The sequence below is a fragment of the Pelodiscus sinensis genome, chromosome 6, assembly GCF_052426305.1.
Source record: "Pelodiscus sinensis isolate ZL-2025 chromosome 6, ASM5242630v1, whole genome shotgun sequence".
Classification (NCBI taxonomy): Eukaryota; Metazoa; Chordata; order Testudines; family Trionychidae; genus Pelodiscus; species Pelodiscus sinensis.
The window spans coordinates 67,902,500-67,929,553 of record NC_143057.1 but is presented as its reverse complement, the minus strand read 5'-3'; the positions used below and the strand labels follow the sequence as shown (position 1 = coordinate 67,929,553).

Below are 27,054 nucleotides of genomic sequence, written 5' to 3'. Positions count from 1 at the left end.
TCATGCAAGTTGAAAGTATGAAATGTTACTCGTGACTTTCTAGCTCACTACATATGCCCTTTTCATAGAAACTGATTTCAATCTTCAGCATTTATCACATCTTAGTATAGATTTTTTTTTTCCAGATTTCTTAATTGCCATTCAAAAAACTGTGAACTTCCACTGACTGACACAATACAGTGGCAGGGTAATACTGTCTTGCCATTAAACTGAAGTGGAAATAGCCATAAAGATCTATGCTATTGCTCTCTAACAAATGTTTCATTTGCACAATAGTCCAAGTTAAAAAAAATAGCTCTTACTTTGTTTTATTTCTGAATAATTAAGTCATGAGGCATATTTTAAATATTAAATCCATTTGGATTTTGACAATTTTTGTACGGCTGTGGCTTCCTGAAAAAGTGTTTAGTATAAAACTGTTAGAATCACCACCAAACCTGCATTATCTACATTTATTAAAAAATTTTAAAAAGGCTGTCTTCAGTATTCTCCTTGGAAATGAGAAAGGTGGGCCTTATACTATATAAAATCAACTCAGATAATCTAAACAAAAGAACAGGTGCTGTATTTAAAAACTCAGTATTGGCGAAACATTTGGAAATTGGAAAATTAGAATTAAATTCACAGTGTAGAATCTGTGTAAGAATTTCAACAAAATGGCTAGTGCTAAAGGAGACAGCCACATTTATTGTAATTGGATACTTTTTAAATAAAAATCTGACTATTTAAACGTTACTTCTCACATTGTGTTCTGATTCATTTAATATACATATTTTTCCACATACCTTTTATAAGTTAATGCATGCCATATTTGCTCCTGTGAAGCCTTAAATGCATTCCCTGAAGTGTTCCAGGTTTCCAAGTGTTCTCTACCAACTTTTTAAGCATATGATGTTGTCTGTTTTCTGGATTTGATTCTCCCTTTTATTCTTATTTTTATAACTTTTGTGTTGTCGTTACAACCTCTAACCCATTTCACAGACACTCTCCACCTCTCTAACCCCCTTCATCTTTAGTTCAAGGAACACACTGAATCAAGTAATCTTCTGACAGTGCTTTACCTTATTTTCTGGGCCTCTGTGCAGAACATCCACACCTCTTTAGGTGCTGGTCCATTTCCTCTGTGGAATTTCTAGGCTCCAGTGGTATGTTTCTCTAAATGTAAGACAGAAGGATGGCTTTTTAAATTGCTGCGTTAACCCTTTCATTGTCTTGCATTTTAAAGGGATCAAGAGTGAATACAATGAAAACCAAAGGGCACTTGGTTTGCAGGCATATATATATATTATTTAAATGGATATATACCATCAGGCATTTTTGGCTAAAAATTGTTATATAAAGATAACCTATCGAAAGGACATAGGTAGGCAGGCTTCTATGGTGTTTTTTTTAAAAGTATTTATGGATAGAGGCAATTTCAAAAAGGAAACAGAAATAGTTAGAGAATTTAAAAGTCTTGAAATTCCCTTGGATTGTGTATAACAGCTGTTACTGTAGTAATAATAATCATTAATAGACATTGAAACCTAGGCTTGTTTTATTGTATATAAAGCATGCATCCTCATCTAACCTGTCCCAGTAAGTTGGTGCTTAGAATAAAATGTAAATATTTTGGAAACCTCTTGTGATGGTAACACTTCCATTTGGTTAAAATGAAATATTGGGGAACATTGTAATGCAAAGAAAGGGTTTGCGCTTTGCATGCATGCATAGTGTTTTTAGTTTCTTAACACTTATGCCAAACACTTTTATTTTAGTGCTTATACTGCAGCTTAACTACTGTCATACTAAAGAAAGTGTACATGAAGTGTTGTGGTGGTTTGTTTTGCATATGTCAACTGAGTTTCTAAAAACATACAACATCATAACTGTTATAGTGTAAGTGAAGCTGATTTAAGTACCTTTGAGCAGCTTGCATAGAAGAATTGGCACTCACCTGACTCCAAGGTTGGGTCCAAATACGAATGCAAAAGCTTTTGAGTTGAAATTTTGTAGAATTATTTTCTATATAAATGATTAGTAGTATTTTTTTAGGAAGGGAGTTCACGTATTGGTAACTTTGCAAAAAATTTACCTTGAACTGAAATTTTAGACATTATTGGTATTTTCATTGAAATAAACATCTTAAGAAATATACTAATTTATAATTACTATAATATACTATAATTTCTCAGGTCAATACCGTAAATTGAATGTTGCAGCTGTATATGGAATGCTAATATGGACTAGTGTCTCCTCTTTTGAAATGCTGTAGGATGCAGGTTTCATTGAACCCTGTCAAGCTTACATCAGTTTACAGAACTGCACTATTAAGCATAGAGATATAGTTTAATGCTTTTATTTACTATCTATAATAATAGAAATGTGCATGATTGGTTTATGAAATGTCAATATGACTTAATATTGAAAAACAAAGTTAAGATCATTTCTTCAATTTTGAATTGGTATAGTTTACAGTTCTAAATAGTAAAGTTTCAAGTGCTAGAAATCATTGTTTAGTAAAGGTAGGTGTAAATCTGAGTTATAAAATTAAAATATAGTCTCCAGGTACAAAAGTCCTTTTGTAGTCTTCGTGGACAGTAAGGAGGAAACATAAAGGAAAGTCTTGTTCCTGGAATACTTGAGACTAGAGAGTATATGCTACAACAGTGGTTCCTAACCTTTTTGATACCAGGGACCGGAAAACCCATTCACAAACTTTTGGCAGATTGTGCCAATGTGCAAATAAAATTTTACCATTCATTATGCAAATTAATATATACATACATACATACATATGCAAATAAAACATTACTAGTGCACCAAAAGCCCAGCCCCCAGAGCCCTCAGTGCCAGCTCTAACCCCTATTATCCCCCCGCGCCAGCCACTGACCTGAGTCCCCTGCGTCCAAACCCCCCAATGCCATCCAATCCCCCCATCCCAAAAACTTAAGTACCAGCCCCATGCCCCTCAGAGCTCCCCATCACCAGACCCACCCACCCCAGTACCAGCCTCCTGTTTCCAGAGCCCCACTGCACCTGGCCTCCCCAGAACCTCCCCCAGGCCAATCCCCAATATTAGCCCTGTCCTTAGAGCCCCCCAGTGCCAGCCCTGCCCCCATAGCGCCTCTCCCTCCACCTCCCCACACTACTAGCTCATCCTCCCAGAGCCCCCTATCATTAGCCCTCTCCTTGGAGCTCCACCACCCTCACCTAGCACTGTGCTGCTGCCTGTGCCACTGCAGCTCTGGGGGGTCAAGACTGGAATACACACCGTCCAGTGTCCTGCCCCGATTTCTCAGCCAACCAGTGCCAGGCAGAGGCAGGGTCTCCTCCGGCTGCAGAAGAGCGCTTCCCTGTGAGGTGGAAGGGCCACGGCACATGGCGTGGTGTCTCCTCCCATTTGCAGAAGAGCGCTTTCCTGCGTTTTGAGAGCGTCATGTGGAGCAGCTCCGAAGGGCTTTCCTGCCACACAGGGAAGCGCTCTTCTGAAGCCAAGGAAAGACCCTGTCCCTACCTGGAGCTGGTTGGCTGACAGGCGGAGCAGGACATGTCTCTCCCAACAGCTACAGCAAGAGCAGTGTACCCCAGCCCTGGCCCCAAGAGCCACCGAGGTCCGGCAGTCAGAGGTTTGCGCCCTAGTGCACTACAAGATGTTGTCTGGTAGGAGTGCCATTGTTTTCTTGTTCTCTCTTAGATCAACTCATTAAAAATGTTCACAGCGTGAATATGCTTCTACTCCATTTTTAATGAATTAGTTACCAATATACAATTATGAATGAAACAAAAACAAGTAGAAGTACTGACCTTTCTTGCCCTTTTTAATGATTTGTTGTTTGTCCCGTATGCTAGTTATACTTCATGTACCAAGCAAAGATTTGAGCAGAGATGTATTTTGTACACTGATTTATGTGTACATTGATTTTGTAGTATGTAGCACTCTGTCTTAAGCTTAGTGTATGAGATCTGACGTACCTTGTTCTAACTCCATATTGCATAGAATTGTACATTATGACTTCAGAGGTATTGTATGTTTGCATGTGTTGATATTAGACATCTACTTTATATTAATTGTATGCTGTTTTCTCTGTCTGTACAATAATTCCATTCTGATTTTATTTCTAATCCCTGGAAATCCTCTCTTTATTTTTGTAGGTTTTGAACTATATTCTATGGTGCCTTCAATCTGTCCTCTAGAAACCCTGCACAACTCCCTGTCTTTAAAGCAGGTGGATGAATTTCTTGCCTCCATTGCTGCTTCCTCAAGTGACAACCTACTGGAGATGTCTGCTGCTTTTTGTTGTAATTATTTTTTTTTTTACTGTAAGCCATAAACATTGATGATGATACTTGATCTATAGACCATTTGTCAAAATGAATGGACTGTAAAGATTATCAGTTTTTGGACAACTAACATAGTGAACATCAGTATAAAAGGGGTTATGAGGCTAAAATAGGGAAAGAATAAATTAAGGAAGACATTTGATTTGGCTAAGTAATTAAGTCAACAGGTCCTGATGAAATATATCCTAGACTACTTGAGGAAATGGTTTAAGAGATCTCTGAGGCATAAGCGATTCTCTTTCAGAACTCATGGAGGACAGAAGAAATCCCAGAGGTCCAGAAAAGGGCAAACATAGTGATGGCCTATAAAAAGGGGAATAAAGAAAACCCAGGGAATTATAAACCTGTCACCTTAACTTTGGTGCCCAGAAAGGTAACGGAGCAAATAATCTAACAACTACTTTCTGGGCATCTGCAAGAAAATAAACTGATAAGTAACATTCCAAATGGATTTGTCAAGAACAACAGGGTAATAAAGCTTATGAATACGGTGAAGCAGTAGATGTTGAGAATGTGCACGATTAAGTTACTTGGGAGGAGTGGAAGTGGCAGTAGAAAGGAGAGGGCCATGTGGGCTTGCGAGCATGGAGTCAGCAGCCTCACGCAGGGCAGAGCGGGGGAAGTGGCAGTAGGGGTCTCTTGGCTCCCAGAGCATACAGGCTCGTGGGCTGAGAGTAGGGAGTCTCGTGTGGCTGCTGACACTCAGTCTGCAAGGTGGCTGCGGTGTCCCCTCCATCCTGCTGCCAACTCCTGGCCCTGTGCTGGTTAGGAACCGGAAGCCCAGCATGGGTTAGAGACAGCCAGTCTGGCCCAGAAGGGAGCCACTCCAATCCAGCTGGCTGGAACAACCCTTCCCCGCTTGCCCCTGTTTAATTAGTTAACCAGTTAATGTTTCACCAATTAACTAATTAAATGGGATTTTACATTCCTAGTAGATGTGCTATATCTTGACTTTAAGGCTTTTGTTACTGGCTCACATGATCTTCTTTTAAACAAACTAGTAAAATATAGCCTTGACCAGTGTGGTCAATTATTATTTTTAGTCAAAGCCCACATTTCTTATTTAGGGTATAGTCAAAGTCCAGACTCCAGAGAAAATAATAATAATAATAATAATAAATTGTAATGAGTAAATAGTAAGATATGGAGCCATTTAAAAGCATCTGGCAGTCTGAATTTAGCCGGTGGTCCAACTACTGACTACTCTTGACCACTAGAGGAACCTATTCTTTGATATGGTAAGGGAGGTAAACAACTGATTGGAAACTCTTACTCAGAAGTAATTGTGGTTCACAGTCAAGCTGGAAAAGTATACTTAGTGGTTCCCAAAGAGATCTGTCCTGTTGTGGTTCTTGTCAGTATCTTCATAAATGGCTTGGATAATGGCATAGAAAGTATACTTTTTAAGTTTGTGGACAATTCCAAGATGTGAGGTATTGCAAGCAGCGTGGATGACAGGATTAGAATTAAAAATGATCTTGACAAACTGGAGAAATGCCCTGATATACATAAGATGAAATTCTGTAAGGACAAATGTAAAGTACAGGTTGAACCCCTCTAGTCCGGCACCTTGAAATCTGACAGATTTTGAACCACAGAATTTTCCAGGCCAGAGGAGTTCAATATTGTCTGGCAACATTACCAATACTTCCACAGCTCACAGGGCATTTAGGGGTAAATTAGAGCTAAATAACAGCACAGAACATTGACAGGTAGGACTTGTGGCTATAAACAAACTTTATGGGACCGTGGAATACTTGGTCACACCCATGAAAGTTGGACATATGGCTAACTAAAATCATTCTGGATGATGGCTATTTCTGGACTAGAGTACAAATTGAACCTCTCTCAAGTGAGACTCTCTGGTCCGGCAACATTCCTGGTTCAGAAGGACCATGGATGTTCCAGGACCAGACAGTCTCATGGAGGGCTGGTAGCCCTGCAGTGAAACCAGGAGCCCAGCAGCAGGGCTGCTGCCCAATGGCACCAGTGAAGGGGGCACTCGGTGGGGTTGCCCAGCAGTGGGGCTGGAATCCTGGCAGAAGGGCCTCCTGGCAGCACAATCAGGAGCCTGGCAACCTGCTTCCACCCAGCAGTGCAGCTGCCAGGCAGAACTAGGAAGCACTGGGGCTGCCCCATGGGGCTGGCAGCCCGACCATGAGGCTGCCTGGCAGCAGGGCCATGAACCCAGGAGTGGGGCTGCCTGCTGGTGCATCCAAAAGCCCGACAGCCCCACTGCCACCTGGTGTGGCTGCCCAGCAAGTCTGCACCCCAGGGCTAGGAGCCCAGCAGCAGGACTATGCATGCAGCAGCAGGGCTGCCATGGTTAGGGCAAGGAGCCCTGTGCGCAGAGGGTTTGGTGGCAGGGGGAAGCTGTCTTGGAGGGTGGCAGTGAGGCCATGACTGGGGGAGCCGGTGGCAGGGGACCTCAGAAATGACTTTCCTTGGTCTTGCAAAATCCCTCATCCAGAACTGGTCAGGTCCTGAGAGTACCAGACCAGGGAGGTCCAACTTGTACTACATTTAGGAAGGAATACTCAAACACTACACATCAAATGAGAAGTGGCTACCTAGAAAGGAATTCAGCAGAAAGGATCTGGGGGTTATAGCATATCACAAATTAAATATGAGTCAATAATGTAATATTGCTGTTAAAGTGAACATAATTCTGGGATGTATTAGCAGGAGTGTTGTAAGCAAGATATGAGAAGTAAATCTTCCACTCATCCTTCACTAGAGTAGTGTGTCCAGTTCTGGGCACTATACTCATGGAAAGATGTGGTCAAATTGGAGAAAATCCAGAGGAGAGCAACAGAAATTATTAAAGGTCTAGAAACCATGACCTAAGAGGAAATATTGAGGGGGAAAAGTATGTTTAGTTGGGAAAAGAGGAAATTGATGGAGGATAAGTATTCAGATACATAAAATATTGTTATAAAGAGGGTGGTGATAAATTGCTCTCCTTATTCACTGAGGACAGGACAAGAAATTTAGTGGGAAAATTAGATTAGATGTTAGGATAATCTTAATTGGAAGGGTAGTTAAACACTGGAACAAACTACCTGGGAGGGAGTGGGTGTAGAATCTCTGTCATTTTTGGGGAGGTAGGGATTGAAGAACAGGTTAGACACAGATCTGTCAGAGATAGGCTAGATAATACTTAATCCTTCCTTAGCACAGAGGACTGGACTGGATGACCTACTGAGGTCCCTTCCAGTCCTACATTTCTATAAATTTATAATTACCAATAATGTTAATCAACTTTAAGGTCTATAAAATCATGACTGGTGTGGAAAAAGTAAATAAGGAAAACTTATTTACTTGTTCCCATAATATAAGAACTAGGGTCACCAAATGAAATTAATAAGTAGCAGGTTTAAAACAAAAAAAAGGAAGCTTTTCTTCACTCAGCACACAATCAACATATGGAACTCCTTGCCAGAGGATGTTGTGAAGACTAGAACTTAACAGGGTTAAAAAAAGAGCTAGGTGGAGTCATGGAGGTTAGGTCCATCAATGACTATTAGCCAGAATGGGTAGGAATTGTGTCTCTAACATCTGTCTGGAAATGGATGACAGGAGAGGGATCATGTGATGATTACCTGCTGTGGTCACTCCCTCAAGGGCATCTGGCATTGGCCACTGCCACCAGACTGGATACTGGGCTAGATGGACCGTTGGTCTGACCCAGTATATCCGTTCTTACGTTCTAACTCTTAATGTGATTTGAAATATCTTTTCCCTTGGTTTCTCTGGAATATAGCAGCCTTGGGAACATTATCATATTTGAACCAATTTAACTATTCTCTCATTTTAGTGAGATCCTCTTCTCCACCCATATTTTGTAACTTGAATACAGGGGGAAAATCAGTTTTACTAGTATCCAATATGCAGTACTTTATGTAGCTTACACTAAATTTCCCTTTTAATTATAATTTGTTACAGGATATGTTAGTTTTCATGTTAACTAAACCAAACTCAAATGTGTGGCACATTTTTGTGTGTTTTGTGTTGTGTGTATTATAGCAAACAGATGTTAAACAACACAATTAACCAAAAATACAGGAATAGAAAATGTGACATGTTCAACCTGGCTGAGCTAATGTTACTTCTGGAACCATGATATCTGCATTTTCTGTATCTTTTAAATCAGCGTTTCCCAAACTATGGGCCGTGGCCCGGTAGCGGGCCGTGGGAAAAAAATATCGGGCCTCAGCATGGCTGCTGGGAGGGGATCAGAGCAGGGCAGGCTGGAAGGAGCAGGGGAGGAACTGGCTGCCGGGAAGCAGTGGGTGACTGTATCAAAAGCTTTGCTAACGCTGACACTGGGGGCTTTGGGACCAGAAACAACCTATTTGAATATTCATCATTTGCTTATTGAATATGTAAATATGCAAATGAATGTTATCGGTCCTCCAAAAGCTCGTGAATGGATTTACTGGTCCCTGTGTCAAAAAGTTTGGGAACCCCTGTTTTAAATTATTGAATATGAATGTTCCACATGCACAATATCATTTCATTTAATGCTTTCTCTAGGAAAGATTCTCTGTGCTACAAGTTAAATGTTTAAATGGTCCTGAATGGAACTCAAATTTGCATCTCCTTGATGTGCATGTGCTGGGGATGATTGTTTCTACTAAAAACAACAAGGAGTCCGGTGGCACTTTAAAGACTAATAGATATATAAGGGTACTAGAACATAAGCTTTTGTGAGCTGATACCCTAATAAATCTGTTAGTCTTTAAAGTGCCACTGGTTTCCTCGTTTTTGCTGAAACATACTAATATAGCTGTAGTGATAGAAATGTAGCCGTGTTAGTCTGGTGTAGCTGAAACAAAATACAGGACTATGTAGCACTTTAAAGACTAACAAGAAGGTTTATTAGGTGATGAGCTTTCGTGGGCCAGACCCACTTCCTCAGATCAAATAGTGGAAGAAAATTGTCTCAACCATATATACCAAAGGATACAATTTAAAAAATGAACACACATGAAAAGGACAAATCAAATTTCAGAACAGAAAGGGGATGGGGGGGGGGGGAGAGGCAGGTAAATATCTGTGAGTTAAATGATATTATCATTAACTATATCTATAATATAGTTAATATAGCTATATCTCTTCAATCATGCCTTCTACTGTGTCTCTGTTGCTACTTCTTTTGAAACAGTTTTCTGCAATGCCGGACTTGCAGGTGTGTGTGGTTTTTCACTGTGATTTTTGTACTTTTTACATGAGGGGAAATGCAAACTTTTGAGGGGGCATATAAAGAATGTATACGTCATGTGGGGAAAATTATACTTGTTATATCATATTGAAGAATAGCAAGATTATAGATGCTTTCCTCTTTCTAGTATTCTTACTTTAATGTAACTTTTTTCATTTTTTACCCAGTGTAGTCAATTGCCCATCTTGTTTCATGGATCTTTTGTACATGAACATCTAGAGAAGCATTTTTTGAAATAGAAAAATGGTAGTAAAATAACAGAAATCTGCAGAGAAGATCACCAACAGGCGAGCTTTGAGGGTGCGGGTGGAGGTAGATTTTAAGTTGTTAGTGTCTCTTTAAAATGGTATCTTAATTTTCAGGTTTCAATAGAAAAGTAAGAAGTGCAGACAGCCTAAAAGGTTAAGGTTAAGAGATTGCTCTGTTTTTGTAGGAAGTGTTTGGCAGTTGAAAGGAAGAGGGAATCTTTAACTGCTATGGGGAAGAGCTCCCTTATTGGTGTGGAGTTGGTTTTTATTGGTAACAAGTTTTGGTACTTTGAAGAAGTACTCTTGTTACTGACAGCATGGGAAATGAAGGCTCTTACTAGTGAAAAGAAGCATTTTGCCCCATCCTATCCCCCTCTGGGGGAGAATTTATTTGTGTGCGCACTTTATTTGTCCTTATCATACGAGTTCTTCAAGCTGTTAGAGCAGTGATCACCAAGCAATAGGTTGGGATCGGGATCTACTGGTAGATCTTGGAGCCTCTGAAAGGTGATCCTGACAGGTCTGGCCAAGGGGCTACCAAGCACAACATTTCAGCTGCCTTTCCACTCACTGTGGCACACCTCCTACCCTTTGCCTTAGAGGAGCTGCCTTCTCCCACCCCCAGCCTCCTGCTTGCCGTGCAGAGCAGGGGAGGAAGGCGTTGTACAGGGCGCTTATGTCAGGGTACTCCCCTCCCACCCTGTATTCTGTCTCCACAGAATGGAGATGGGGCACAACAGGGCTTGGGATGGAGGAAGTTCTTTGGCTGCTTTTTGGCATGCTGCAGGGCCAGGGCAGGGGTGAGCCTGTCTTAGCCCCACTGCACCACCACCCAGGAGCCACTGCGGTAAGCAGTCCCCACCTGGAGCCAGTTCCGAAACCTTGCCCCAGTCATGAACCCGCTCTGACACTCCAAGCCACTGCCCCAGCCCTGAGCCCCATGTACCCAAAGTCTCTTACAGAGCCTGTACCCTGAGCCCCCTCCTGCACTTCAACTTTTTGCCCCAGGCTCAGCTCAGAGCCCCTCTCACACTCCAGATCACTTAACCGAAGACCAGATCCTATGCCCCAAACTTCTCCTGCCTGGTGTAAGGGAAGGAGAATGGCAACGGGAGAGAGGACAGAGTGAACAGAGGCAGGGCCTTGAAGAGGCACGAAGGAGGCGGGCAGGTTATTTGAGCTTGAGGTAGATTGCGGGTTGCACTTAAATTAAAAAAGCTGATCTGGGAGTGTTTAAAAAGGTTGGAAACCACTGTGTTAGAGGCTCATTAATTAGATGTCTCAGACTAGGTACAGCAAACAAAATGCCAGTCCTTGCAGCATTCCATGCCCTGTCAAAAGTCAAGCGCACTTCTGGGAAAGCAACAATCATTATTCACGAACCTTATTATTCCCGGCAATGTGAAACTCTTGTGTTGCTTTTTGAAGATGGATCAGGCAGATTTTCCTCTCTTTGGTCTTTATCATGGCTTCTTGGTGCGCACAAAGACCCAAAATCTAGGCTGGATTCCAGATTCCATAAGTTTGGAATTTGACTTTTTTTTGTCATTTTGGTGATATGCAAATATTTTGTTAATTATAGTAAAAAAAATACCTCTTTTCCTTTTCAGCTTCTTCAGCATATATAAGTTCATCATCTGGAAGAAAAAACTCTTTAAACACATACACCCCTGCAAAAATCCAACCAACACCACTTGCATCCTTGCCTGAGAGGCTAGCAATAGAGAAACCAGACTTCTGTAAGTAGCATCTGTCACAGAGGCAGAAACACTAATTATTTTTGCTTAAATATATCCAATAAGTATTCAAGATGCAAAGATTTATTACACATTGGGATAGTGTGTTATCTATCAGTGGAATCATTTCTTCAAGAATGTTATGAAATAGCTCCCCTATCCTTGTACTTGGAATCACTCAGTCATAAAATAGATTCATTATAGCACAGCACAGATACTTTAAAAATAACACTACCGTAGTGATGGCTGAAGTCTCCCTAGACTGTAGATGTAGAGTGTTCTAGTGCACTGGTTTTCAAACTTTTTTTTCTCATGACCCAGTTGAAGAAAATTATTGATGCCCATGACCCAATATAATTTGACTAAAGTGTAGACTCTAGGGTGGGGCTGAGGATGATAGCTTCAGCTTTGGGGCTGGGTCAGAGCTGCAGAACGGAGGGGCTAACCTTGAGCAGATCCCAATAAGTGATGCAGCAGGGATGCTAAGGCAGACTTCCTGCCTGTCCTGTTACTGCAGGCCATGCTGTGTCCCAGAAGAAGCCATCAACAGGTCCTTGCCAGTGGGACTGCAGAGTTGGTGTTCAGGGCACGAGCAGTGCACGGAGCCCTGTGCGTTCTTATGCCCAATGCCCTCACTTAGGAGGTGGACCTACTGTTGGCAGCTTCAGGGGTGAAGCTCAGTCTACAGTGCCAGGACAGGCAGGAAGCTGATCGCTCTGAAGCGATGAGACCCAGTGCTTGACATTCCACGGCCCAGTACTGGGTCACAACCCATTGTTTGAAAACCGCTGCTCTAGTGGTTAAACAGACTTTCAGATTGACTGCCACCAGGTTAATGGAGTACAATCCACAGTTAGGACTGCACTTCCAGATTCCTTAGACTCATGGCAGTTGAACAGTGGTTTGGGGGTTTTTTGTTTGGGGATTTTTTTTTGTTAATACAGGCAGCACACGTGTTTTGATGATGAAGGCAGTGCAAATGTTCTATGTGTCTGTAGAAATCTAGCGTGTCTCCATGATGGTCCTAATACAAAAGTATAATCAAGCTTACAAAGGGAATTAAAACCAATAGTAAAAGGTTTTATAGCCATATAAATAGGAAGAAAACAAAAAAAGAAGTGGGACCGCTAATCACTGAGGATGGAGTGGAGGTTAAAGATAATCTAGGCATGGCCCAATACTTAAACAAATACTTTGCTTCAGTCTTTAATGAGGCTAATGAAAAGCTATGGGATAATGGCAACATAACAAATGGGAATAAGGATATGGAGGTAGATATTACCAAATCCGAGGTAGAAGCCAAACTCGAACAGCTTAATTGGAGTAAATCGGGGGGCCCAGATAATCTTCATCCAAGAATATTAAAGGAACTGTCACATGAAATTGCAAGTCCATTAGCAAAATTTTTTAATGAATCTCTAAACTCCGGGGTTGTACCATTTGACTGGAGAATTGCTAATATAGTTCCGATTTTTAAGAAAGGGGGAAAAAAGTGACCTGGGTAACTACAGGCTTGTTAATTTGACATCTGTAGTATGCAAGGTCTTGGAAAAAATTTTGAAGGAGAAAGTAGTTGGGGACATTGAGGTTAATGGCAATTGAGACAAATTACAACATGGTTTTACAAAAGGTAGATCGTGCCAAGCCAACCTGATCTCCTTCTTTGAGAAAGTAACAGATTTTTTAGATAAAGGTAATGCAGTCAATCTAATCTACCTCAATTTCAGTAAGGCATTTGATACAGTACCACATGGGGAATTGTTGGTTAAATTGGAAAAGATGGGGATCAATATGAAAATTGAGAGGTGGATAAGGAACTGGTTAAAGGGGAGACTACAGCGGGTCATACTGAAAGGTGAACTGTTAAGGTGGAGGGAGGTTACTAGCGGAGTTCCTCAGGGATCAGTTTTGGGACTAATTTTATTTAATCTTTTTATTACTGACCTCGGCACCAAAAGTGGGAGAGTGCTAATAAAGTTTGTGGATGACACAAAGTTGGGAGGTATTTCCAATTCAGAAAAGGATCGGGATATCATACAGGAAGATGTGGATGGTCTTGTAAATTGGAGTAATAGTAATAGGCTGAAATTTAATAGTGAAAAGTGTAAGGTTTATGCATTTAGGGATTAATAAAGAATTTTAGTTATAAGCTGGGGACACATCAGTTGGAAGTAACGGAAGAGGAGAAAGACCTCGGAGTCCTGGTTGATCACAGGATGACTATGAGCTGCCAATGTGACATGGCCGTGAAAAACGCTAATACGGTTTTGAGATGCATTATGCAAGGAATTTCCGGTAGAGATAAGGAGGTGTTAGTGCCATTATACAAGGCATTGGTGAGACCTCATTTGGAATACTGTGTGCAGTTCTGGTCTCCCATGTTTAAGACGGATGAATTCAAACTGGAACAGGTACAAAGAAGGGCCACTAGGATGATCTGAGGAATGGAAAACCTGTCTTATGAAAGGAGACTCAAGGAGCTTGGCTTGTTTACCTTAACCAAAAGAAGGCTGAGGGGAGATATGATTGCTCTCTTTAAATATATTAGAGGGATAAATGCCAGAGGGTGAGAGGAATTATTTAAGCTCAATACCAGTGTGGACACAAGAACAAATGGATATAAGCTGGCTATCAGGACGTTTAGACTTGAGATTAGACTACGGTTTCTAACCATTAGAGGAGTAAAGTTCTGGAACAGCCTTCCAAGGGAAGTAGTGGGGGCAAAAGACCTATCTGGCTTCAAGATTAAGCTAGATGGGTTTATGAAGGGGATGGTTTGATGAGATAACATGATCTTGGAATTAATTGACCTTTCACTATCAGTGGTAAATAGGCCAATGGTGAGATGATAGGAGTTACTATAGAGAACTTTTTTTTTGGGTGTCTGGTTGGTGAGTCTTGCCCACATGCTCAGGGTTCAGCTGATCGCCATATTTGGGGTCAGGAAGGAATTTTCCTCCAGGGTAGATTGGCAGAGGCCCTGGAGGTTTTTCGCCTTCCTCTGTAGCATGGGGCACGGGTCACTTACTGGAGGATTCTCTACATCTTGTGGTCTTTAACCCACCGTTTGAGGACTTCAGTATCTGAGATATAGGTGAGAGGATTATTCCAGGAGTGGGTGGGTGAGATTCTGTGGCCTGCATTGTGTAGGGGGTCAGACTAGAGGATCATAATGGTCCCTTCTGACCTTAAAGTCTATGAGCTACCATGTATTAAATAAATCAGGAGAGAGAAAAGGATCATTCCACCCATACAGGTGAAGGATTGAGTAGTGTTCCACTATTCCTAATAGTTCCATAAGTTTAGATTTTATTTTTGATGGGTTAGACTTGGGAAGGCTTTATCATTTGATATTGATCGAATTCGTTGTGTCCCTCTACATTCTTAAAGAGCTAAAATGTAGATGCATTAATAGCGTTAGAGCTGTGGTGGGTAACCTGCAGTCCAGTGAGGCTCCATCTGCGGCCCACCCTCTGACTGTCGTCCTCCCCCCTACTATGCCTCTCATGCACCAGAGCCCTGATCTTCCTGCTTCTCCCCCCTCTCTCTCTGTCTCTGTCTCTGTCTCTCTCTCTCACACAGCATTTTGGAAGGATCCACCAATCACCTGATTTGTGCTCCGTCCCAGCTAAAAGTACCAAACTGAAATTGCCTGATCTCTTCACTTTATACTAGAAATTTACTGCAACACACTTTTTCAGTTGTTTGGCTTAAGTGTATACATAAATCTGTTTAAAAACACTGTCAAGAACAATTTGTAAAAACTTTCCTTTATTTGTACTACAGCTCTGAGAAGTTTGAAAATATTTTTTCCTACCAACTTCCTTACCTCTTAATTAGACAGATAAAAATTGTTTTCTGTGTCTGTCAAGCCAGTTCAGATCATTGTATTTTCTAAAATGTGTTCCCTGTTCTGTCTGTCTGACTTCTACATGAGCAGATATTGGCGGTTTCTGCCAACAGTTGCTGTTGGTAGGTTTATTTTTGCCATCTGTGGCAGACTATTGAATTTCAAGAGTGAATTGCTCAGCACATTGTAACGATGTCAAAGTAGGTCTAATTTTAAACATCTCAGTAACATAGTGTTTTTGCATAGTGATTATGATGGGTAACTTCATTTCAGTTTACAGGAAAATTGATATAAATTTTAATATCGACCTTTCTTATCAGTGTGTGTTTTGTTTGTTTATCTGCAGCTATGAGTGGGCCATCCTGTGACATGCCTGATGGTACACCATCTCCTAAAGAATTTAGCTTGATGTAAAATTTGGTGATGAAACCCTTACTGAGAAGAAATGAAGCATCTTCAGACAAAATTTTTAGCATCTTCGTTAAAAACAATCTTCAGTATGCATTTATAATTGTAGAAAAGCAAACTAAGTGTTGATTCAACTCTCCAAAGACATTCATGTCTGTCTCTATCTTGGTGTACTTACCTGTATATAAATTTCAGTACTCTTAACTAGTGCACACTTTGTATATATTCTGCAGAAAGGTTTCTTCTCCTTTTCTAAAATATTTAAGACAAAGAGGATTACTCAGCAGTTTAAGGAATTGCACAACTTTAGTGAAAAAGCTGCATACCAGGATTTTCAATGTCTGTTTACTATATATGTATACTACACAAAAAACAACAACAAAAAAAACCCCACCCCAATCCCATGGTATGTATTATAGTGGCACTCATAGCAACATTGTAGTTGTCATTATAAACTCCTATTTTAAGGAGTTTATAATTTGACTGGTTTTTTTTTCCCAGGGGCTAAAATTTGCCACACCTCATCTTAGCTAGGAGCATTTTTAATTGAATACATTTCCAAAGAAATCACTTGGCTCTTTGAGTTAAAAAGTGCTGTTTGCATTTGAATTTTTAAAAGCATACATGCTGTAGTAACTAAGCACAATAGAGTGAATTAAGGATGGTGCATTTTCACTTTGAATCTCCTTGGGTTTTTTTTGTTTTACATCAGACCCCTAACATTTTAATATACATTTAATTTTGTTTAATAGCCATAGTTATATATGGCATGTCTGTATATCCTCCTACAGAAAAGATTTGTTTATATATTTTCGTATTCTGTGAAATTCTTTTGTTTACTGAAAAGATGCCTTTATTTGCTACATAGGTTTGTTTTAAAAAACAAGTTGTTTACAAAAGACCACAATAAAAAACAGGGATTTTAAGAATTAATTACAGTTGGTCTGGTAATAAATTACCCTAGAAACTAATTATCCCATCTGTAGGTGGTGCATCCTACCACCCTTTCATATTAAAGAGAAATTGTAATGTTACCAGAATGATTTCAAAGTTTATCTGAATACTTGGGCTTCAGCATTTTCTGCAGTGTTCACACCATTGTCATTCTAGTTGCAGCTGTGATCAACAGCTCTCATTAAAACGAAGACTTTATTACAGTTATGAGAAGCTTTAGCAACTCAGATTATGCTTTTAAGTGGTTAGATTTTGTAGAATAATCATCCAGGTTCAGCAGTTTTGTTCTTTCATCTGTGGCATTTAGAATTATAGTATGTTCAAAATATAATTGCTCACTTAAATTCACATGGCTGGTTATTAATAATTACTTTATAAACTGCGGGTTAGACATATTTCCAGTTTAAATTACAAGAGATTTAGCATCAAAAATATTTTATGCTATTTTTGATAGCATAAAATATCGGGTCGGGACGGCCAAAACCAGTCGGCCCCAGGGCAGGAAGGATAAGGGGCGCCCTGACAGTAAGCAATTCTTAGTGTAACTACACTTACACTATGATCTTGCCACTAAGCCTGTACAAATTTTTAAATAGGTCACATGTGAAATGGCTTTCTATAAAGTAGCCTAAGTTCTGACTAAATAAATGATACCAAAAACAGAAAGGGTTCATAGCTGTAGATTTCAAACATTTCTTTTTCTATAACATTACCATGTAGTATGGACATTGTTTGTCTTGCACACATTTGAATGTACATATCATGTTGACTTTAAAAAAATAACCCATATCATTCCAGTCAACCAAAGCTCTGATATAACAATTTTGATTAGCTCCTAAATAAAAACAAAGTCAATGGCTAATTTAATGTCTATTCTGCTTTTTCCATGAATAGATAGTATCTGGGGGTGTGTCTAGACTACAGGGTTTTGTCGACAAAAGTCCACTTTTGTCGACAAAACTATACCTGCGTCCACACTACCGCTGAGTTCTGTCGACATAACGTCGACAGAACTCAGCAGTTTTGTCGACGCTGGTAAACCTCATTTTACGAGGCATAACGCCTTCTGTCGACAGAGTTTCTGTCGACAGAAGGTGTTACTGCATGTAAACTGTCCTTTGCGTCCACACTACCATGTCGACAAAGCAGCTTGCTTTGTCGACAGAACTCAATGTAGTCTAGATGCTCTTTGTCGACAGAAGTTTTGTCGACAGAAGCCTGTAGTCTAGACGTACCCTGACTTTCAGTATATTTACCTGCTTTTCTGCTTTTATCCCAGTGCAAAAAGCTGAAATAAAATATGTTTAGAAATAGGAATTTGAGAAAGATTTGGATGCAGTCAGGTATATATATCCTCATTAAAAGCAGTCCTCTGAAACAGGCACAGGGAAAACACTTATTCCCCCTCCCTCTCTCCTCCCCCCCCCATCCCAGTCTGCAATTCATTGCATTTGAGTGCACTACTGCACCTATGCAGAGGTCCTTTGAGATACAATTGGGCACAGCAGACCCATCTTTATGTAACAGACTAAAGGATCACAGACTACAGTTGCTCAGATATGGAAAGGAAAAGCAATTAAGACAAGATATAGCCAAATCAAAAGTAAGAAAACAACTTCCAGAGAAATACATGTGTACAATTTTCTTTAGTCCAAAAGAAGGAAACGAGAGTTAAAATAAGCAAAACTTATCCAAACACTCAAACAGTCTACTTGTGAAATTTTAAAATACTTAGATAGCTTTTGCCTGGTGTAGGTGACACACACATGTTTTTAAGTAAATTGTAGGGTCAGTTACAGAACATTTGATTGCTACCTTTACTAAAATGTACATATATATATTCCAGACTCATGGTATCCTGGCATGAGATGTTGTATGTGAAACTTAGAGGTTGATTGCTTTGTTGTTTGAAGATAGAGAGAAACTGAAAATCCAGATTTATAACATAGTACATTCAGTCTTCAACTGTACGGCAGCTCTGGTCCTTCCACAAGTAAAGAACGTTTCAAAATCAGTTTTAGAAACCCCAGTCACGCACTGTTACTATCTTTAATCAGTGACTGGGGGTTTTCATCTCTTCCATAAAACTAGAAGCACGGTTTGATGTGGAGTATGACCAAAAGAATCAAAGAAAATTACTATTCCTTGTGTCTGTTTCTTGCTCCAATTTGATGGAATACAATAGCTAGAGGAAGCCAAAAGCACAAAGATGTGCTTCAGCTGTAATGAAATCTCTCAGGAGCCACAGATGGGGAGCTCCAATGTGCCTGCTCCCAGACCAGTGGGATGATGATTACTGGACTGCTTTTTTGGTGCCTTCATATCCCTTCCATAGCATACCATAACAACTCCAAGACACATGCAACAGTAGATCAGTCCTTTCAGCTCCTGGGACTCAGCAAAATGGACCATCATCACCAAGCAACAACTCTTAAGAGGTAAATCCAATATTGCCTCTGAATTTATCAATGTGATCCATCTTTAAAAAGAGGAACACAGAGAGGCCACCTATGCTAGAGCTCATTGGGACTTCATGAGAAATGAGGGGGTGGATGGTAGGGACCCCCTGAAGACACACAATTGCCAGAGGGCAGGAAGACAAGTGGGGAGTGATTAATCAAAAGCAGCAGAGGTATAGGATGATAAGATAGGGCTGACATTTGACTAAGAGGAGGTTGCTGGAGACATCCATAAGAGCAATTTCAGCGCAGGGAAGGTGTTGAAAGCCAGGATGGACGGGATTAAGTTCTGGGTTCTCTCATTCACTAGGGTTCCAATCTTGAGATTATATTCCATTTTAACCCTTAGAAAATGCCTCCTGGATAGTCCTTGGGTTATGCTCCCATATCAAGAGCTGGTAATTGGAGAGAACTTAAACTGACCTATAAGTAACTCTTTTTTTAAGAAGGAATATATTGACTGGTACTTGAACTGACTTTTGAAGGAGATTGTGGCCAGGGATTTGTTTTGTTCTGTTTCCTGGAAGACCCTGCTTTTGGATGACTGGTTTAGTTGGTAAATTCAAAAAGAGGAAGAGGAGAAGGTTTAGTTTCTTCTCTAGCTGTTTCCATTTATCCTAGAGTTTGTTTTATTTACATATGTACAGCTTCATAAGATGTACCCATAACTAAGCTCCTTTTAAGACAAAGCTTAACTTCAGTAGATATTCCTGAATTCAACTTGCACCTCCCTTAACTGGAACTCAGAGCCCAGGAAGAGGGAGGTCTGGTGGTGGGGCAGGAGTGCCATGAGAGGCACAGGCAACTCAGCCAGAAGGCCCATTAGTGGGGGGGGGGGGGAGAGGGAGGGAGAAGCATGGTGACATGGCAGGGAGTTTTGGTCCCAGCAGAGCTTCCTGGCCCCAATGGCTGGGAAGCTCTAGCCTACTTGCAGCCTTCAGCCCCAATCAGGAGCTCCGGCCCCAGTGGCAGCCAGGAAGCTCTGGCTGAGTTCTGGCTTGAGTGGCTGGGGATCTCCAGCAGCAGCCACAGAGCTCTGGCCTGGGCCACAAGCCTCCAGCCCCATCTCTCTGCCCCAGCCACACAGCTCTGGCCCCAGCCACAGAGTCAGGTGGCAGTGGAGCTTTGCCCCATCTGCACAGCTCTGGCCGTGGTGCTCCAGCCTGCTACTGCCAGGGCCAGAGCGCCTAGGGGGCTGAGGCAGCAGCTGGGGCAGGCTGGAGCCCTAGCCTGGTGGCAGCACAGCCATGAAGGGAAGAACTTTCCCTGGTTCGGCAAATCCTCTCATTCGAGTCCAGTCAGGTCCAACCTGTAGTAGTTGCTTGATTAACTTTTCTGCCTTTCCAAAAAAGAGTCCTCTGCTGTTCTGAAATATTGCAAATAATAGAATGAAAGGGTGATGTCCTGGATACATCTTTTTGGATAGCTGAAGTCTAAAAAGAGGTTCAATTTAGTGATTTATTAAATTTATTAAAATCAAAAAGTGAATTATTTTAAAAAGGCATATTCTAGGGCACCACGCTGAGTTGGTGTTGAACATGGATACTATCTTATTCTGAAATATAATGGTCCTGCAGCCTAGTGGAGTGCAATGCATTTATAGTCCATCCCCTTATGAGTCTAGCAAGATGCCAGCCAAAAATCTCAGCTACAGCGTCTAACTACGTTACCTTAACTGCATGTGTCCCTGCCTCATTCTGTGAAAGAACATAGGTCTTATTAAAAAAAAAAGTAGCATGTGTTCACACTGATTGCATTGTATGAGGGTGAAGTGTGTAGACCACCTCACACCTTTCTTTTAGGTTCTGCACTTTGCAATCTCTAATCTTTTAAGCTTTTTGTAATGTGTTCTCACTTTGTCAGATCACTGTAAAACTGTCAAATGTCTAATCATTAAACCTTCACTGCTAAGCACCTCTGTGTTGACGGTCATGGTAACTAGATATCATCCATATGTTTTTTGATTCATAGTATTTGTAGGCCCATGGACTAGTGATATATTTTAAACAATACATAAGCCTGAACCAAAATCTAAACAATTTAAACTTTGAGAGTTAAAGTACAGCTCAGAAATTAATTTTTAAACATGAGTCATGTTTAAAGAGAAGAGGTTTAGACTGAAAGCAATGGAAGAGCTACTCTATAAGGCAGGTATTTATTGCATTTGAAATAAAATTAAATAGGTGAAAAGTAGAAGCCTGGAGATCTTTACCTCATCTAGACTGAATGATATATAGTGAATCCATTGGGGGGGGGGGGGGAGCATATGGCCCCCAGGCCAGATCCAACCCACCAAGCCATTTGATCCAGCTTGCCCTGCTGAGGTGCTGAGGCTGTTCAAAACAGCTGGCGACTCCCCTCTGCCAGAGTTGCTCAGCACCTAGAATGAGCCAATTGTTTTAAATAGCGAGGCGCATCACTGGCAGGAGGGTGGGTGAGAAACTTTGCGCACTCTCTCACCCCTAGGCCACGATTGGCCTTGGGGCAGGAGAGTGCGCGGAGTCTCCTCTATCCCCTTCCCCCTCTCCCTGCTAAGGGAGTATGGAATGTAGAGGGAGTCACCAGCTGTTCTTCGTCTAGTAGTGTCCCCAAGGGTGCTCCACTCGAGGTGCTGGGCTCATCCCGGTGCCACAAACCGGAGATTTTTGCTAGCAGTAGCCCTACCAGACTGTGCGTGCATGACTGCTGCCTCGCGCCGCTCAGCTGAGTGCGGTCTGGTCCTGTTCTCGGGAGGTGAAGAACGTGCTGATTAACAGCAGGTGACACACTACTCGCAAGACTTACCTTCAGAAATGGTACCGGTTCCAGTCTTAGTGTTCAGCAAGAGATCTCGGCCCTTTCTCCTTACCTATCCAACAGGTGCTAGATTATATTCTGCACCTATAAAGGCGGCAAGGTTGGCAATTCCTTCCCTCAGAGAGCATTTGGTGGCAATTTCGATCTGTTGGGCTGCTGGCCCTTAAGGTAAGTGGCTCCCAGCTAGGAACTGTCTCCGGCACCTCTGCCCCTACCTCTTACACCCAAGCTTATCCTATTTCCCAACTCTCTGCCCAAGGTCACCACCCAAATCCTCTGGACACACATCCCACTCCAGGTCATAATTCCTTCCCAGACTACATCTGTTACACTCCTCCCCCAGATCAAAAGTCATTCCTGCATTCCTACTCCCTCTTGGACCCTGCAGCCCAATCCCCTGCCCCAGATCACAGCCCTCTCCTTCACCCAAACTCCCTTTGACCTTCATCCTCTGCTGTACCCCAGTCCCCTACCCTGAGCTCCCTTCTGCACCCAACCTCTGTCCTGAACACCGTGCTCCCTCCGTAGAGAAGTGCAGCCCTAGACTGCTTTCCAAAACCTTGGCATGCCCCCCATCAAAAAGTATTGCCTACCCCTGATCCATGATGATCCAAGCCTGTCTCATTCACTTTATGCTTCTAATGTCACTATGCACCATGTATCCTCTAGGACTTTAATAGTCTATTAAACAAAGGTAAATTTAGATTTACTCCCAATTCATACAATAATGATTGCGAACAGGAATATTGATAGTATGTCACAACACTGTAAACTGCAAGTCCATAAAAATATGGGTATGTGCTCAATATATAGGCATTATAGGGTGGCAAGGTTTTAGGAATACCTGCAGTAATTTGGCTAGATGCAATCAGAATCTGTTCGTCCTTCCATCCTGAAAACTTATAGTTGTGTGGATAATTTGTGATTTCCCCACTCTGTATTGGTGGACCTGGTACCACCTAGCAGGCCCAAGAAGGGCAAGAATACACGCTCCTCCAGACAGAACCATCAGCCACAGCTCTGTCACCAGTACCTCCCCAATTGGGATCATTGATTCTCTGCAAACCAAAGAATCAGACATCATCAGTACCTACTTAAGTACATTTAAATCTTGTACCATCTGATTTGATTGTACTGAAACAAGAAATAGGCTGTCTTTGATAGGAGTGACAGACTGAGCCCCTGCCATTCACCTGGGAAAAGGTTTCTAATCATAGTTCCTTATGCCATAGCAGAACAAAGTGTGGAGACCAAATTGAATCTGAGACTATTGCACATATTCATTAAGTCTTAAAGTTTCAGGATGGTGACCTTGGCAGATTAATTTTTGGCCCTCAATCTACAAGACACCTATTTCCATACAACAATACACACATCTTACAAAAAATATGTACTCTTTATTATATGCCTGGAATATTCCCAATCCAAGTATCTCCCTTTTGGCCTCTCCTCAACAGCAAAGGTGTCCTGAAAGGTCTTAGAAGTAGTGTCCACTTACCTTCATTAGGAGGTAATTTTAATGTCCCCATACTTCAGAGTGGCTGCTCTGGGTTGAGTTTATAAAGCAGTATTGCCATCCACTCAGATGGCTGTTTTTCTTTTCTAGGAAATGGGTCTTCGTCTCAATGCAAGAAAAACCATGTTAATGCTTGTACAGTGAATACAGTTCATAGGGCATCCTTGGATTCATTGGCAGCCATGGCCTACTTTCCCATAACCAGACTCATAAGCAAATCTAGTCGCAATCATTTAAAGGAATCCTCAGAAAGGAACTGTCTACAGGTCATGAGTCATATGGCAGCTTGCACTTTTATAACCAGTCATGCAAAATATGTCTCTATTGCTTCCAGGAGCTGGCTCAACAGATTGGTCAGCCAAATTTCAATTCATTTTCATATAAAAAACTTCCCGAACTAGTGAAAAAATCAACTTAACATTATTCTAGGAATACCTTTTGCTGACCCTACTCCAATAACAAGCATGAGAACACATACACATCCATGTTGGAATGGTGAGCTTACTTTAGTGCCTTGCCGCATGGTTCAGGTCAGATGGTCAAACCAAGAAACCCATCTCCATGTCAACCTGTTGAAACTCAGGATTGCTTACCTTCACTTCCTTCCCCTCATTGGGGAAAAAATTCAGGATCATGACTATGTGGCCTGCGTGTTTTATTTCAACAAATAAGGAAGAGCAGGTTCCTCCTCTCTGTGCACTGAAGCATTCAAATTGTGAAACTGGTGTGTAGCCCATCAGATCCAAATTTCAGCTGTCTGTCTCTGTGGCGTTCGGGATACCACTGCCACTACTCTCAGGAGATGTTCCTCCCATGACTATGAATGCAAACTGGGCTCTCAAATTCTCCATTATATTCTCCAAAATTGGGGATATCCTTCAATATTCCAGGAACAAGAAGTATCAGCTGTTTTCCTCAGTGGTTTTCAGGCTTAGAATTTACCTGCTCTGCAGAAGTACAAGTGTTGTAGAAAGAAGTTAACTTCAATTATTTACCTGCAAAAGTGGAAGAGATTCAGCCACTGGTGCTAATGCCACCAATTTGTGTCTACATTTTTGTTGCTCTCAGCTATCCTGAGTTACCCTCTGGATGTGAAAAAATCAGGGTTGTCAGCTGATTTAAAAATTCACTTTGTCGTAATATCCTCCCGCAGAAAGATTTTCTCTATTTGCTCATACTATATTTATTGAGATTGAAGGACAACAACTAGGATATTTCTGCAGTCAGCTAAAAGTTTTGTCTCAAGACAGAGTGAAGTGGAGGAGACTTGTAAATGACCCATGCTCCACTCAGAGTACAAGGGTTTAAGAAGATATCTTCAAGGTTTATTAAAGGTTTGGAGAATCACTGTTATTAAGTTGAGGGCCCCACTCCAATGAAGAAGCTAGTACTTAAAATTTCAACCTGGTACTGAAATATTTAATAAGACTGCCATTAAAAACAATGGCAACCTGTTATTTGCTTCACTTATTCAGAAGATGGCCTTTTTAGTAGCTATCAAATTTGCCCATAGTCAGAGAAACCAGTGCCTTGATGGCAGACCCTCATCCCTGTTTAGGGCATTCTTCAAGGACAAGGTCTCTTTCCACTCAGACTCTAAATTATTATCTAAGGTACTACTTGAGTTTCATCTTAACCAGTCCATCTATACCAAAGGCTTTTTCCAGAACCATGTAAGTTGCAACAGGAGACCTTTTCATAATGTATATGTTGTAGTAAGATGAAGTCCTAAAACAAAAGCGCATGTAGCACAGACTTGGTTTGAGGCCTAGCTAACAATGGACAAAACATGGCTAACATAAAGCAAAGCTAAGCTGTGAGCAAGAAGCAGGCCCCTGTTCACAGAACTTGGCACAAACAGGGCAGGGAGAGCAAAACGCTAACTGGCCCAGGCATAGAACAGTAATTAGTGCTGGTCATAAGTGGAAAGCACACTTTACCACCAACTCATTAAAAAAGATTTTGGTACACGCTCTCCACACATACAGACCCAGGTTCAGGAAAAGGTCTGAAATGATAGCATGATGGATAGAGATGATCTAATCAAACCACGAGGTACAGGGTGATGGGTGGTATCCAAGTAGCATCAGAGGGTAACCTGACACATCAGCAATGATGTGTAAGTTGTTAGTATCTGTATATAAAGTGGTATTTTGGGGGAACTGTCTCTGGATGACCTAGGGGGCAATGGAAATTTCCCATTGATTGAGTCAACCATTGTTACCAATTGCATATGCGTAGTGGTCCAGTAGAGTATTGACAATTATTACTGTACTTGTCTTAACAATAAACCTGACTGGGCACCTTCAATCCTTATCTGATTTGTGGTCTTTGGGGGCTCTCTTGGGGTCGACATGGCACACATCGTTGAGCACGCACACAAGCAGCCGTCTGGTTATCATCATCAACGGAGCCAGAGATCGGTGAGCACACCTTGGCAGTAAATCCTGACCCTACCTAACTACACATGTTAAGTGGTCATTAGCTTTTTAGCTAGATAGGACCAAGCAATTTCAGAAGCAGCCTAGGCTGTTAATTTTCATCACATACATATCCAAGGGCTCCACAATCTCTTCCCAGAGACTGTTGAAGTAGATCTGTAGGTGTAGTGTCACATGGTACAAAGCCGCTGTTGCTCAGTTCATAAAGGTCAATAATATATTCTACCAGATCTCATGCAATGCCCATATGATTACCCAAAAACCTTCCAGTAGCTGAGTTTTGTAAGGCTGCAACATGGGCTTCAGTACATACATTTTCTGAGCACTCTGGCTTGAACCAGGCCTGCAGTTCAGATACAACACTTGTTAATGCAGTACTCTCTTTAGTTCTGAAGCTTCCTCCTTCCTATGGGGATAATAGTTAGGAGTCCCCAGAAGTGTAGCACCTGTAGGGACACCTCTTCAGTGAAGAAGAGGTTACTGCCTTGTTGTAGAACTGGTTGTTCAGATGTGTGTCCTGATGGGTGTACCACTATCTCTCCCTTTGCTTCAAACTTTTCTCTGTGGGATGTTTAGATGGAAAGGAACTAAAGGTGGCACCCACACAGTCCTGAATAGCATTTAAGTATAGCATGAAATTATATAGGATGCATGCATGGGCTGAACGTACATTGCTAATGGAAAATCTGTGATTGAGGGCTGAAGAGTTGCATGTGCACCTGAAGTGGAGCACCTATCAGGACACACATCTCAAAGAACCACAGTTACTGCACCAGGGGAAGGAGGTGTGACCTCTTTTTTTTTATTCTTGTATTCTAAGTGGAGAGGAAGGACCAAATTCAGTCCCTGTTTTAGCAGCCATTTCCTCATTGTAGTCAGCTCAATTATGCTAAGTTGAATTTTGGACCAAAGAGTTTAATAAGAAGCACTTTTAATAGCTCCTTAAAAGTTGTCATCTCTAATCCATGCAAAAATGGAGTTACTCTAGATCACATGCTTGGTGCAATTATAAACAATCAATCACCATGATTTTATCAGACCTTTTTTAAAGGCCTGTTGGAAAATAATGGGTGACCTTTTAATTGTTTAGCATAATTGA

The 27,054-nt window shown here is 41.4% G+C and overlaps 1 protein-coding gene across 14 annotated transcripts in view; it reads left to right on the top strand.

Annotated features, from left to right (window-relative positions):
- PPIP5K2 (diphosphoinositol pentakisphosphate kinase 2) overlaps window positions 1-21,116 on the top strand; it is a 90,381-nt gene extending 69,265 nt beyond the window's left edge. For 12 of the 14 annotated variants that reach the window (XM_075932058.2, XM_075932056.2, XM_025181268.3 and 9 more), the window contains 3 exons: window positions 4,135-4,302; window positions 11,406-11,534; window positions 15,728-21,116. In XM_075932058.2, coding sequence (XP_075788173.1) covers window positions 4,135-4,302; window positions 11,406-11,534; window positions 15,728-15,795 — 365 coding nt within the window. In that variant the 3' untranslated portion in view covers window positions 15,796-21,116. The remainder of the gene's footprint in view (window positions 1-4,134; window positions 4,303-11,405; window positions 11,535-15,727) is intronic. The other 2 variants (XM_089779305.1, XM_006116128.4) reach the window with 1 other exon arrangement.
- Window positions 21,117-27,054: the final 5,938 nt, after the last annotated feature.